General features: G+C 39.9%; 1 protein-coding gene across 15 annotated transcripts in view; it reads right to left on the bottom strand.

Annotated features, from left to right (window-relative positions):
- Positions 1-16,023, bottom strand: part of SYNJ1 (synaptojanin 1) — a 68,757-nt gene extending 52,734 nt beyond the window's left edge. For 14 of the 15 annotated variants that reach the window (XM_069785230.1, XM_069785229.1, XM_069785231.1 and 11 more), the window contains exons 1-4: positions 15,886-16,023; positions 14,416-14,561; positions 2,121-2,207; positions 1,449-1,716 (exon numbers count right to left, since the gene is read on the bottom strand). In XM_069785230.1, the coding sequence (XP_069641331.1) occupies positions 1,449-1,716; positions 2,121-2,207; positions 14,416-14,539 (479 nt within the window). In that variant the 5' untranslated portion in view covers positions 14,540-14,561; positions 15,886-16,023. Of the gene's footprint in view, positions 1-1,448; positions 1,717-2,120; positions 2,208-14,415; positions 14,562-15,885 lie in introns of those variants that run through there. The other variant, XM_069785228.1, reaches the window with a different exon arrangement.

Here is a 16,023-nt window from a genome sequence, read left to right as displayed (position 1 = left end):
CTTTCTGCATAGCAAAGAAAAGTAAACTCCAGTAAGATGGCTGGTTTTGTCACAGCCCAGAAAATTCTACCATAATTGCATATAACATATTTGGTATAAAGGTTGAAGCTATTCACTTTAATTTTAGCCTTTTCATTCTAAACTTCCAATTTAAAAAAAAAAAATCTGCAACTTATCAAACACCTCAGTTCAATCATTAATGAAGATTCAAATCCCATGAATCAAGTATGCATTCACTTTACAGAAAAGTATACAGATGCATTACGATAGAAGACTGAGAAAGCAAATAATATTCTTTCCCTGGGCAATCCGAGACTGGTACTTTTGAATAGAAAAAGCCCAAGAAAGCTTACTGAAGTGCACAAGCAGAATACTTTCTCTTATTGACTTTTACTGTTTATATTTCTAGATCTTGGAATCTGGGACATTCCATCTACTTCCTGCAAGGACTGATTCTTACTGAAAAAGAGCCAGGTAACTTAAGAAGTTTTACGAAAGGGGTCAAAATCAGCCAAGTTGTTTTGGACAGGGTCAACAGGCATCATCATTTCTCAAGCCTTGAAATACTGACTTTTCAACAGAGAGCCCAGTCTTTTTCCAGCTGCAGAGAGAGACAAACAGCCAGGTTCCTATAACTCCTGTAAACCTACATCAAGGTAGATGTGTTTCTGAAGACTAGAGCTTATTTTCTGTCTTCATACACATATTTTGTCTTAAATAGCAATCTGATCATACTCCTCTATCTGACAAAAACAGTGGCAGAGTAGAGTAGCACTGGCACATACACCAGAGCTGGTTTGTTGTCTCGTGTGTTAGACAGAATTGGGGGGAAGATGTAGATTTTCACCTGTTCTAACAGAGTACTGCCAAGTCTTCGGGACCCTTCCAAGGTTCATGGACACATACACCATTTTTTAACAAACGCTGAAAATATGGGAGCAGAATTTCTTACATGACAGTATGCATCACTGGCATTAAGCTGCTTATTGGCAGAAACAGCAGTATTCCTTCTACCACGAATTCTCTGCGTGAAAACCTATACTTTATTCAAAAATATTCTGTAAAAAGATAGTGAGTTAAGCAGTCAAGCAATGTGCACTGTAGACACTCATTTTAAAAAACTGACACACTTGATAAAGAATTAAGAGACACCAAAGCTGAAACACAGCATCACAACAACTGTTCAGATCAAAGTATAACATCATAAGCAGTGAAAATCTGTGCCTTCCAATTAAGAAACTCCAAGTGGCCATGGAAACGTTGTATCATTAATAATATACTTATGTCCTTAGAGTTAAAATAATGCTATTCTATCTCATCAACATTTGTGGGACAAAGGTGTACATTAAAGAGCTGATAAAGACAAGGATAAAGACTTGCCACAGATTAGTTTGTACAGGCATGCATTATTCTATATAATGTCTTCACAAAACGCATTATGAACTCACCAGAAAAACCTATTGTCAGTAGTGTGCTCCTGCATGCTGCGGTGAGCATTAAGGCTAAGATCTAAACTGACACCAGTTGCAGACCATGCAAAATAAAAATTTCCCGAGTTCAAAACTTTGCGCACTTCTGCAATACGATCCTCATCTGTTGAATCAATTCGTAACGATACAAATTCAGTGGAAGTAACTCGAAAAACTTCAGAGTCTTGAATCTTTCCCACAGACATGCATCCTGTTACTAGAACCAGATAATGCAACAATGTGTCTCCTGTAAAACAAGAAAAGGCACAGGTAACAATGAATCTTAGTTGAGTGTGAGGTTGATGTATTTATATGCTTAAATGCACACAATCTAAAAGTTTGCCTGAAAAAAAATACAGAAAGAACCACCATCAAGAACTCATTCTCAAGTTCGACAGAAGAAAAGGAAATGCAAACAGGAGAAACTATGCTGCAAATAACAGCGATTGTGAAAACGGAAGTTATTTTTGTCTACTCCCTCATTTCTGGGAGTGCTCCAAATTTTCAAGTTACTCTACAAATGTAGACAAAAAATAAAAAGAAAAAAAGAGCCCAGTTCCTGTTGCGAAGATCCTGTGCTGTACAGCTTTACAGAAGCAGCACAATTTTCTTTCCCAAATGAAAAATTAAGGTTTTACATATTTTACTCACCAAGGTTTAATCTTAATACACCCAAGAGCCCATATGCATCCATTACTTTGGAGTAGGTATTCTTGATTGTGTCTTTCTCTGCAGAAGCTATGGAGAGAAAACATATGATTTTATGATGAAAAAGACCATACACTATGGCAGGCAGAACGAGTCCACTCTAAACTGAAAAGCCAAGAGATTACAAAAGTAGCGTTTACATGAAACTTCTGTAAAGAAATGAGTATGTATGAGCATATGGCATTTTATAATGGAAAATGAGTATTTGATTTTATGACAAAATATGATCACGCTATGTTTTTAGGCAACAAAAAAAGGACTTGCAAAAACTCCAAGTGATATTAAAGGAGAACGTTGGCATTTTTAACATCATCTCCTAATACGAAAAGCATCTAAAACCCAGGCAAATGAGTTCCATGAGAATGCTCTCCTGTAACTAGTTAAAATTAGAGTAGTGCTAAATGCTGCTTTTTTTCATGAAAAAAAAATCTTTTTTCTCCAAGAATAAAACCATGATGCAGCAATATTATTTCCAGATAAGTAAACAAGATTATCACAAGTGCATTTTAACTAGTTTTAGATATATTCCAAGCAAAACTCTGGTAGGTCCACAAGATAATGGTATTTAAACGCAATATCTTAGATTCGGAAAACACAATTTTCATAGACATTTTGGAAAAAAAAAATTGTAATATTTTAGAAGAAATTAAAGCATATCTACCAATATTCACCTGGGAGTTAATGTTAGTGTACATTTTAGAACTTCAATCAGCACTCGAAAAACCAGGCCCGCAAGCTTGACTGTAGACCCAGGTGACAGAGATGCTGCAGAGCAGAAACTGGATCCCACCTATCCCGAGCTTTTGCTCATGACTGAGACTGCACCTGAAGCACAAAGACCAACAATTCCAGCTGTGCCACTGGATCCACGGGGATCAAAATTTCTGGGTCACCAAGGATCAGCACCTTCTCCCTCCTCAGAAATGATCTGCTAATTAATTTTCACTTTGACACTAAAAAAAATCAGAATTTCACATAAAGCAAAGCGTAAATCAAAATGCTTATTGCCCTGGCATTCTGCTATGCTCCCTCTCACACTAGCTATATTTTCTTTAGAATTGCTGTTCTGAATCTTTTTAATGAGTATTCCCTAAGCTTAGCATAGCCCTTCTGTTCAAATGTCCGCCTGCTCTATTATTATAGTGGATCAGAAACTCCAATACAGATTAAACAATTATTTAACCTCAGCCTGAAATCTAAGATCATTCAATGTTTTATTAAGTGCATTTCAAAAAAGCTTCTTTAACTGTTTGCACAGATACGCTGTATTCCTGTAATCCAGATTCTAAAGATAAGAGAGTTATAGCAGCATGATTATTTCCAAAATCCTCACCCATAATAAGTGCTAAGACTTGCAGCCAATCTAAACACATTGTTTAGGGACAGTGATTTTGTCAGCATCACCAAACCATGTTTTTCTCAACCAGATCACCATCAGGCTGGAAAGAACAACTTCTAAACTTCAAAACCTAGTTCTTTCAATCTATTTTTCCAGCAAGTATTTAATGATGTCAGCTTACTCTTCCAAACTCAACTTTTGGTAACCAGAGAACTGCCACGTTCTTCTTTCATATTTCAAATTACTAATGATATATGAGGTTTAGTTACACACTTTTTGCAGGATTTTTCTTAAAGGTGCCTGCCAGCATTTAATGACATTTCAGAACAATGGCTTTTCTGTCTTCTATGGATTTATTCTCTTTTTTCCATTGCATAGAACGCCCGTTATCCTTGCTAAGCCTTAATAAGTAAATGCCCGAAGTAAATTAAGTAACATGGGCTTTGCAAATTCAGATCAACAAAAAATAAAGCTAATAGAGCAGCAAAGAGTTGCAAAAACAAACAAAAAAATGGAAATAGAAAAACCTCTTGTGGCTAGTCAATTATTATTTTCCTAACAAAGCACCCAAGCACCAACCAAAAGCATTTCATGCCACGGTTTTCAGTTACATTAGATCTAATACAGCATGAACTCTGAGTAAAGCTTTTCCACAGTGAGCTTATAAGTATTTCTCTTGCACTGCCTGCACTTTTCCCAGCTTTTTTTGTTTTTAAGGCCAAAATTCACATGGGAAAACGGCAAACATCACACACCTCATAAGGTTCACTTCATCCATCCTGCCCTGGCCCATCCTCACCTACCCCCAGGTTTCAGCTACTGCCTCCACAGAACACAACAGCGCAAGGTACATTTAACAGGCCCCACAGCAGGCAGCTGGGATGCGGAAGAGGTTACCTGCAACATGCTCCTACCACCCTCCCATAAGGCACATCATGCCTACTATGAGTTACAACTTTATAACATAAATTCTTAAGGCAGATTCCCCTTCACTGAGGGAACCCATTTGAACCTCTAGCCACCAGTGTTCATGAAACCTGAAAGAATTATGAGATTTGGTGATGACTGATATTAGCCAATACAGAGGGATAAAAAATCGTTTTCACATTATCCTCCTTTTTCTTAAGAAACCAAGCTAAAAAGAAAGCAGTCACAAAAGTAGCACTGACAGCAGAAAAGGGAGCAACTCCACAGCACCACACTGCTGCCTCTTCCTTACTGCAGCACCACCAACGCAGGCGGCGCAGGGATCACAGAATGGTTTAGGTTGGAAGGGATGTTGAAGATCACCTAGTTCCAGCCCCCCTGCCATAGGCAGGGACACCTTCCACTAGACCAGGTGGTTCAAAACTCCATCCAACCTGGCCATCAACACTTCCAGGAATGGACCCTGTTCCAGTGCCTCACCACCCTCACAGTGAAGAACTTCTTCCTTACCTCTAATCTAAATCTACCCTCTTTCAGTTTAAAGCCATTACCCCCTGTCCAATCACTACATGCCCTTGTAAATAATCCCTCTCCAGCTTTCGTGTAGGCCCCCTTAGGTACTGGAAGGCTGCTGTAAGGAGTCCCTGGAGCCTTCTCCTCTCCAGGCTGACCACCACCAACTCTCTCAGCCTGTCTTCACAGGAGAGGTGCTCCAGTCCTCTGACCTTCTTTGTGGCCCTCCTCTGGACTCACTCCAACAGGTCCATGTCCTTCTTATGTTGGGGGCCCCAAAGCTGAATGCAGTACTGCAGGTGGGGTCTCACGAGAGCAGAGTGGAGGGGGAGAATCACCTCCCTTGACCTGCTGGTCATGCTTCTTTTGATGCAGCCCAGGATATGTTTGGCTTTCTGGGCTGCAAGCACACATTGCCAGGTCATGTTGAGCTTCTCATCAACCAACACCCCCAAGTCCTTCTCCGCAGGGCTGCTCTCAATCCACTCATCACCCAGCCTGTATTTGTGCTTGGGATTGCCCCAGCCCATGTGCAGGACCTTGCACTTGGCCTTTTAGAACTTCATCAGGTTCGCATGGGCCCACCTCTCAAGCCTGTCAAGGTTCCTCTGGACAGCATCCCTTCCCTCCAGCATTTTGGATGGCTGACTACAGCAGTGCTCAGGCTGCTTTTGGGGTAATGCACAATAAGGGACTTCCCATGATCAGGAGTGCTACAACATTAAGGAAAGGCACTTGAGGTTTCTGAAAACCAAGACGAAATCAGGAACAAGACACAGCTACATCACACTGCCTTCCATTTTCTTCCATTTGAACTGTTGGGACACCATGGGGACCAGCATCTCCCTGGGGGCCAGGGCACTGGTAGCCATGGGGGCTCCCCCATGGAGGCAGGACAGGCTTAGGGCAGACCCAGCCCAAGACATCAGGCACCTCCATGGGATGGGCTGAGGGCAGGCCAGGATGTCAGTCTGTGAGCAAGGACCAGGCCTGGTGAGGGTAACTGGGACCAGATACAGTCCCAGGATGGCTATGGGGACAGGGACAGACCAAGGCTGGACTGGGACATCAGCCCAGCTTGGCAGGCCCCATGTCCAGGGTGGACAGGGCTGCGGAGAGCTAGAGACCAGCACTTTGCTGCAGCATTGCTGGGGCAGGGACTGACAGCTCTGAGGGGACTGAAGTGGGGTCCTGGGCTGTGGGCACGGTGGGGGAGGCCCCGGGGGGGCTGGGCAGGGACAGTCAGGGCTGGTGGTGTCCTCAGGGTCCCAGTAGGAACAAGCAGTAATGCTATGAAAACATGCAAATGGTTTTACAGCTGGTTTAGACCGAAAGTCCTTTTAGCCTCCAAACATGTACAAGAATTTCCTGAACCAGCGCCTCCACCAGTGCTAGCCGCTAGGATGCCTTTCATTTATGGATGCTAAAAGAAAAAAACCCAAATGCCCAGGCCAGAATGTAATCTATTACTGACTGCCACTGCACATGGCATTTCCCATTTCTGAAGATACCAAAATTAAATTTGCAGGTTTTCATATCACTCCATACCAAAGAGTGTGAATAGCAATGTAAGTGCTCTGAAACCATTCAGATTCTCCCCATAAGTATCATATTTAACTCCTCCTTCTTTACCAAAGCAGTAAGCTTCATGAAGATTTATGCTCTCTCACTTCATTCAGCATGCAAAGTCATCAGATACATCTGAATATGCAAGAGTCACTGAAGTTACAAAAATGGCTAAGACCCCATCACTACAATATGCAGTGTATGCAAAGCCAACTTTCAGTTTCCTCTATGAATAGCTGAAATTACTAACTGGGTGAACTGCAGCTTAGAAGTTAAACCACAGGAAGGCTAAAGTAATCCTGACAGAAGGAGAGAGCATTTCCAAGAGCATTTCCTCATTTCCTCTGTAACATTCTTAATGAATGAGAACATCTCTTCCCAGAATGGTAGGCTGGCCTGCAGCCACAAGAACCCTTTTGACTTTGATTTATGAGCTCCCTATCTTGAAAAAAAAATGCAGCTAATATAAATATGCACTTGGAAAAACAAAGTCCTACAAATTAATGAACCTACTTCTCCCTGAGAAATTGACTTTTCTATTTATTCATCTTTAAATAGCTGGAAGTAAGCAAAAACACAATTAAGGCTGTCTGAAAAAAATATAAAACACTATCACTCACAAAGAAGAATCAATTAAGACATGCAACTTGTAAAGCCAGAAATTACCAGCTGGAATGACAACTTTCATCCATAACACTGGACTTAACAGATTTTAAATTATACTGTAAAGGAGCACTAAACAGTAGACAATGCAAGCATACATGTCCGTATATGAAGATGGACACAAACTTTACAAGACAGTATTTGTTCTATTACTTTGTGTCAGTTCAGATTTAAGCAGAAAGGAAATTAAAAGCAGCTTCTGCTTAACGCACTGCATTAATTAGATTCAAGTTGATTAATTTCTAAAACAGAAATAATGACTCGCTATTTAGCAGTACAAAAAAAAAACCCCAAACCAAAAAAAAAAGGAAAACCTCAAAAAACCAAACCACAACACTTTTAATGTGGTTTTCAGGTCAAGTTGTAAGGGATTGTTGTAGAAAGCCAGCAAGCCTCATTTTCAGTGTCAAGAGAAAAAGAATAAAATAATTTTAAGTCAATCTTTATTAAAAATTAATAGGTTATAGTACTTTTAAATGTTAACACCTCATTTGTTCCAAGTTAAATCACAAGTGTGCACCTGTAATAATCACACCTTATCAATCACTGACTCATTTAAGAAAGGTGACTGATTAAATTATTTTAAAGGGATTATGTCAGCCCTCTTACTGTTATGCAAATGGAAGCCCATCAGAAATCCTGTCTTCAGGACAATTTGGTTCAACACATATTCTGCTTAATTCCAGACTAGAAATTAGTTTTGCAATTTTAACAATTAAAAAGTTAAAATCACATTAAAAGTTATTATTTAGGCTTTCTACAGTTATGTTCTCTTCTTGGTGGGTTCACAAAGTGCCACGATGACACATTATAAGTTAGTGGCTACAATTCCTAGCTAGAACATGGGACACTGAGCTGGGAACAAAGACACACTCCTGAAATTATGTGCAATTCCTTCAGAAACAAGATGTCTCATTTAAGTTAGACAAGAAAAAGCTCATGTCACTGTCACTTTAAAAAGTTTAAAATCTGAAAAATTTATGAACTATTCTTACACAGTTGGTTTTTGAGCTTTTAAGATTGAGGTTTTCAAGCTTTTTGTCAAACTAGGACAGTTAAACTTCTGGTATTTAAATTAAAGCTAACACTTTAATATTACCACATAGATGACATTAAAATCAGAGTGGAGCCACCACTTCCATTTATAAATCAACCAACAGAGGAATCATTTTATTACTTTTGATACTTTGCTGACATGAATAGATGCATAGAAAACTGGATGGCAGTTGATATTTAAATCTGCCATAATTCATACAATATTTGCTTTGAATTAACAGGATGATTTTTTTTTTCCACTCTATTTGCTAGTTCAAATTATAAGGTACCATTATTCACTTCACAAAGACATTTACGTTACCATAATCAACATGTATCTTAAGACTATGGGGAGGAACCTCCAAATAACAAATCACCGCTACCCAGCAATGAAAAAAAACCCAGACATCTCTAGATGTTAGCAATTATATTTAAACACTACACACCAGAAAAAAACCCACTGTTCAGAACAACAACAACAAAAATAATTGTAACAGATGAGCAAATAGAAGGCTTGGTTGCTTTAACATTATTTTTCAATACTATGTAAATTTACTTCACAAAATGTATAGTTTCAGCTAATACCACTGACAAGGGGCAAATAAACAAACTGAGAAATAAAAGTGTGAAAACAAAGCTGACCTATGTAACAGCCTACAAGCACCTCCTTTCCATCAGCTTTGGGCTTTCTGACCCAGCTACACATTTGCCACTGAATGCAAAACTTCATAGCACCAATAATCTACAAATATTTTCTTCTGATACTGAATACTTTGCCTAAAATCTAGTTATTTTACATGAAAGCCAACTGTCGCAATTTTTGCCTGTACAAGTCAATTCACAAAATTACAAAGTTTTCAATTTGAATACATGCTACCATGCAAAAAAGCTACCCAATTATCTGAAATGTAGGAATGCTAATTAGTTTTTCTAAATTATGTCTGAGTAACTCCAGAAGTATGCAAACTAGGCTTCTTAACATGACATTTAATTAGCAAGAGCTATTATTCACTGGATGTCCAGTAGGGCAAAACCAAGACTTTTACTATAACATGTGCTACTATAGAAATGAAAATTTACTGAATTGAAAAGAGAACATTCATAAAGAGAATTATTTGTTGCCAGTGAAATCCCTTGTTAAAATAATGCAAAGGCCTGTGGTACACATACAGAATAGTCTGTACTATTGGTGTAAAGCTAGTCTACCTTAAGAAGCAAATAGCCTTCAGATTCTGCTGTAACTTCTTTTTAATATATCCAGAACTGTGGACCAAATTCCTACAGATCCACCATTCAAAGAGGACACAGTCCTCCCAGGCAAGAGTCACTGCCTCCATCAACCTCCTGGGAAGATTCTTACTGTACTTCTTGTATTTTTCAAAGTGTGCTAGACTAGCATTCTTGGAAATGCCTGGAAAGCAATGATCAGAACATCTTCCCAGTAGATTCAAAAGGATAGTGAATTCTGGCAGAATCCTAGGAAAGGCACCTGATGACAGGAGGACAAGTTACAGCCTCTTCCATCAGCATGGCTGCCCTTGGCATCTACTGTAGCTGTTGCTTCCCTGCAGCTTCTTAAGTGTTTTGAGATACTGTTTAATGGGAAGGCGCAGTCCAGAAGATGACACTCAGTCAAAATAGTAACAAAGACAGGAAGGTGAAATTGCTGTTTGCCTTTGCATCCTAGTCCCTTCACATTGGTCCCTTCAAATTGGCTTCAGATTAATATATTACATCAAAATACATTCAAAAATTGTTTCTACCATAGCCTGTATTTGTCCTTTTCTCTCTAACATAAAGACACTCTTTCCAGAGGATAAATTACTGCTTGAAGAATTTTAATTCTTATTATTGTTCCTTTACATATGTACATAAAACAGGAAAATATATTAAGCTTATTTTATAGGATCCCATCATGAAAAACAGAATGTAGTAATTTATTTTGAAATATTCTCCTTTCCTAGTTAAGGGGATGTGGTTCCACTCAAAACTCTATATAAATATTATTGGCGGGGTGGGGAGAATCACACAGTAGCAGTTTATTACTGATGGCAGCAAACACCAAAGAAAAAAAACCTCTGGTTTTGAGCATACAGAATGTTATGCTCCTTAATAATTATGTACATATAGCAGGTGCTCATCAACTGTATCTGTCAGTATGTTTCTTTTTTGTGTGTCTAAGTTTCCTCAAGCACCACGTCAACTTCAAATCTCTTGCCAAATTATATCCCATCTGCTACCATGGATAGATAATAGCATATCTGCTTCCCCCCCTCCCTGCCCCGCCTGAAGAATGCAGTGTGGAAGAATTTTCATTTTAAAAAGAAGTGGAATGTGAATGGGTGATAGAGTAGCTTTGCTAAATATGACTATGAGTATCAGGATGCCTGCTGCACACATGTTATTACAGCTCTTCCTTTATCTAGCTCTACAAAAAACTCAGGGTGGGCAAAGTGCCTCTTCCTGTTCACACCTGCTATCTTTTCAGCTTTACCATAAAACTGAAGTCAAAGGATGTGCATGAAGCTCCTGCTCTCTCCACTCAGGGCTCAGTATTTTCCCAGACAACAGAACATTCTCCTTTAGTCATCGCAGGCGACAGGAGTAGACAGCTTCCCACTCGTTTTGTTATGACTCACCAGAGAGGAACAGGGAGAGAGAACACCCTCCTGCTCAGTCAATAAAATCTTTACAGGTAAGATATCTCATTAAAGAGTCCTATTTAAAAAAATAAATATACTGTCTATTTTATATGTCAAATAAGAAAAAATAAATCTATGTCATCTTCCCACTAAAATCTAAACAAATCAGCAGTGAAGCTGCTGACATTTAAAACTCGGTGCTCTTACAATACCTTCAGAAGCAAGTTGGCAGGATCCCCTCAGACTTCAATATCTTGGGCTAACCCAATACTAGGAGTGAGTCAATAAAAGAGGTATTAAATATATAAAGGCAAGCAAAGTATCTCTCAGATGTTTTGGTCACAGTAACATTAGCTAATCCGTGTTACAAGCAGTACATAGAACGCTTCCAGCAGAAGCGTGGCTTGGGCTGCTTCCATGTTAAGACTGAATGATTATGCAACAGCCACTTCTGTGAACCATCGCTTTGACCCTCTTCCTCTCCTCCATCTTATTTTGTTGACTTGAATAACAGATTCAGTGCACATATAACACACACTGAAAATCACACAACATATGAGTTGTATAGCATTTCATACAGAGGCCTAACGAAACCCTCTGAATCATCTTGCAATGCTTTATTGAGTGTAAAGCGGATGAAGGTTAATACTGTTATCCTTCCCTCAGCAAAATGACAGATGTACTTCCTTTAAGATGACATTTAAAGGATCAGTAAGCTTTCATTCCCTTCTCTTAGCCCATTTCAAATCGGAATTTCTATACATGGATACCGCAGAAGATGCGGTTCACTAAGGCTCTCAGAACCAAATCACATGAATCACTTTTAATGGTAAAGTGTGTTTCACCAGGTTGTGTCTTTATTAACATTCTACATACAGGTAAGAACTGTGATTGGGTATAAGGCTGAACACCTTTTTTTATCTTCAGTATTTATTAAAATCTTTTGAAAAATGTCTAACAGTTTGAGATCAGTATTGTCAATTTTTGTTGAGTCTAAAAAGTGTTACCACCACCAGCAAAAAATATTGAGTTTTTAACAATTTAAAGTGATGCTGTTCTGGATTTAAATTGATATATACTTGATTTGACCATTTTTCTATCTATTCACACAGATTTTACAAACATCTGGGGAATCTCCCCCAACGGCCAGTCTTTCATTAACTTTGGCTTTTAGATTTGTACCAACATCCAGAAGTTTGTATAGCTACAGACTAGAATCTTCTGACTGGTTTCTGTGGCACGACTAGAGAGATGGAGTAGTAGTACTTTACAAATCTCCCCCAAGCACTAATAATTGTACTCCTTTAAATATGTATTAAAAAGAATAGATACCAGAAGAGAACAGCAAGCAGAAAAGGAGAAAACAAAATCCTGAGCTAGGGAACTCCGCACTTTTTCTGCTGTCAGTTCAAGGATATGATTGTGATCTTTCAACCATTAACAAAAGAATCATGTTTCAGTACCTAAAGAGTCGAGGTGCAAAACGGGAATTAAAGCAAAATGCCACAGCTAAATATGCATCAGGAAAATATGCCCATTTACCAGATAGAAAAAGAGTAAGCAGTTTACCGGTTAAGGTTACTAAAAACAATATTCAGAGTAACTACTCCTAGCTAAGTATGAATGTTTACTATGTTGTAACCTACCAATTAGAATACCAAAGACAAACCTTTATAGATTAATAACATGCTATTACTAAGTACAGAACCCAAGAGAAGAGAGGCTTTTGAACTTCCTTCAGGTCCCAATTCCTCTGTTTGGTAACAACGTGAGGCATAGAAGAGGGCAGAAACTTTGATATGTTTTTTAAATTTTAGAGAAGAACATTTATCCAGGTGCCTGCAGTGTATCACAGCACAAAAACCAACTAACCTACTGTCCTTTTTGAGCATAACTTTCAGGAATAAATTATTTTTAATACATTGCTCCTTAAGTAGCTTAAGCATGTTCACTAATTACTAAATACATGCTAAAATAAAGTTTTCCACAAATCTTCAAAGCATTTTTCCCCGTTTTATGGATTTCACTAAAACTGTTCACTAGCTTTATGACTGGACACTTATTCCCAACCCAATCCACACTACACAATGCCTTTCAAATACTGCTGGCAAAGTCAATGAAATTACTTAAATATATAGTAAGAAGAAACTGTATCAGAAAAAAAACAATTCTCAAAAATAGAAAAGCACTCATTGTTTCTCACCCGGATCATCATATAATTGCAGCTATAATGTCAATCATGCTGGCATGTCCCATTGCTAGGCCTCTAACAGTTAATGGCAGCTTGTTCTAATCACACATTAAAGATGCAGATTAAGCTGTATGCTAGACAGTACTTATTCATACAGCCTGTCCAGTACTGATGACAATATGATCCAACTTCTAAGTACCTTACACAGGGGCAGTCAGGTGCCTCAGAAGGACACCATGCCACTGCCAAGGAACACACTCAAGTATAGAAGAGCCAATTGCAAATACGGAAGAAAGGAAACATATCTCAAGTCCCGCTCTTCTTTGGAAATCGCATTTCTAACTCTTGAGTCTTGTTAGAGAACACATTCCCCATTCAGCCTACTCCACAGTCTCAAAGCCAGAGCATCCTCCTGAAAGGTAGGGTTTTGAGTCCACTCAGACTTCAGGCAGTGAATAAAATCTCCCATTTTTTGATTGGGTGCTCAGAATAGCTAGGCTAGAAAACCACAAACAGGCATCAGAATGAATTCGTTAAAACATTATTGACTTAAAAAAAATAAAATAATTCCATGGTATGAAAGTTTTCTACAAAAGAGTCAAAAACAAGCTTAGAAACTCTGTGCAACAAGGTGCTCAGACTTTCTGAAGACTACAAACAGAACTACATTTTAAAACCCTATCTATAGGCTTCACAGATCTTTTCTACACTTCTCATTTTAGTGTCCTCCTTCAACTATGACTTAAAAAAAAGGGGGGGCAAAAAGAATTTAAGGGAAACATTTAATACATTTATCACTGAAAACATGTAAAAATAACTTTGCAATGCAAGACACCTTGCTCCAAATATTACTCATTTTATTACAAGACAAATCAATACAGAGTCTCAAGATAGGTCAAAAATACAGGGACAAAATAAAGCTAAAAATCAAAAAGCCATCAAAAATCATGATACAAAATGAGATAAAAACAAATTAAGATGATATACCATTTAAGAATATAGAATTTTTTATTATGAAATACAACACAGAGAATTAGCTTTTCAATAAGTTATCATGTATTCAAAAGGAGAAGGTTGTTCAGAACCAAAAAAATAAGCAGATGTTGTTAGAAGCTACTCGAAGAAAATTTAGTGTACATGAAAATATACATGCATGATGAAATGTAATTAAATGTGTAAAATTTTCTCTCAACAGATGAAGATATGAAAATGTCTTTTTTTTTCCTCATTTAAATAAGAAGCCTCTGCATCAGCAAATAAGAAAACAGAATAGTGCTTCTTTATATTCCATAAATAAATTGTTTACACAATGTCAAGTCTGCCAACTTTTTACATTGTAGTTATCAAAACATATTGACTTACAGAGGACAGCCACAGCTCCGGATTCAAACATGAGACATTCTTCTCTGTTTCTGGTTTCCACTATCACACTGAATGGAAGTGGATCCAGCTTGTGATAGACACGGTATCCTTTACTGAAAGCCATTTTGCCTTTATCAGAGGCAGTCCTGTCCAACACAAAATGATGTTAGTGAAACCTTCTCGTGCTTCCAGATACCTTCTGCAAAGCAGGTCTGACTTGCATCCTTTCCTAGGGATTTTACATGTTTAACAAACAACAAAAAAAGACCTGCTCACTCTTTCTATCTCACAAGACTTATTTCATCTCATGTTCCAAAACAAATACAAGGACTATCTAAAGACAACATAACAATGTTTCAAAAACACAATTACCCAGAGAAACACCTTTCAAAATAAAGGATTTATTTAAGTTTCTCAGAGATGAGAATTTCTTTCACCATACTTAATAGGATTTCTTCTTAGAAAAAAAAAAGGGGGGGATTAAAATAAGGTTCTGTAGGCACCACGAATACTTAAGAGTGGTGACTATCTTAATCGTAAATTAATGTCAAATGCAGAGGACCAGAAGCCTGGGTAGGCTTCAATTTTCAGATCTATTTTACCGATTCTGACCTTGTACAAAAAGACAGCATATTTTAAACACTAAAGCTGTTAAGGCGTTTTAAAAGATCATACAAAAACATTAACCTATTTTGGTTTTCTTTTTTAAATGAAAGCAGGTTTTTGTTTGGATTTAAACCCTCCCCTGCAGTGGCTGACGACCGAAACATTGCAGTATTGCACTAGTGAAACAGCCTGTAAACCACAGAGGTAAGATCTTCCTTTAAAACAATAAAAAAGCCCAAACAATAAGAAACTGTAAGCAAACGCGAAAGTAGCCAGATTTTGAGGGCTTAAGCTCAGGAAACAGACAGCGAGGGAAGGCTCTTCTGAAAGCCAGGAGGGGGGCTCCCTGCCCTCTCCCCCCTCCCTTCGGCTCAGTGTCCGTAGCCTCCAGGGCGGACGCGGACTCGAAGCCGCCGGTACGGAACCTGCCGGCCCCCACCCTCCAGCGCAGCCCCTGCGGGCGCAGCACCGCCCGGGGAGCAGCGGCGCCCGTCCGGCCCTTCGCCCGAAGCCCCTCTCCCTTGCCGGGCAGGAGGAAGGGGGCCACCGGACAGCCGCGAGTTTCCCACCGCCCGGCCGAGGGGCAGCCCCGGAGCCGGCACCGGGCCGGCAGCTCCCCGCCCCGCTACCACCTGCCGCCCAGGGCAGGCGCGCACCGCCGCCCGCCACAGCCCGGTGCCGCCGGTACCCACGACGCTGACAGAGCCTCCATCTTGTCTGGCGCCAGCGGCGCCCCCGCGGCCCGAGCCCCGCGACGGCGACAGCCGGGCCGGCTCCGCCGCTCACTGACAGGCGCCGAGCGCCCCCCCCGGCGCTGCCGCCCCCCCAGCCCCCCAGCCGCAGCGGTACCAGCGCCTCCCTCACCGGCCGCGCCACCTGCCACCAGCGGCCGCCCGCTCCGCTCCCCTCCGCTCCGCTCCCTGCCGCGGGAGCCGGCGGGACCTCACTTCCGCTCCGGCCCCGCCGTCCCTTCCGCATTGCGCCTCCCGCCACCGGAAGTCG

Source organism: Haliaeetus albicilla, chromosome 6 (assembly GCF_947461875.1).
Source record: "Haliaeetus albicilla chromosome 6, bHalAlb1.1, whole genome shotgun sequence".
NCBI classification, from domain to species: domain Eukaryota; kingdom Metazoa; phylum Chordata; class Aves; order Accipitriformes; family Accipitridae; genus Haliaeetus; species Haliaeetus albicilla.
Note: the sequence above shows the minus strand (reverse complement) of the source record. Positions and strands in the feature narration are given on the sequence as shown.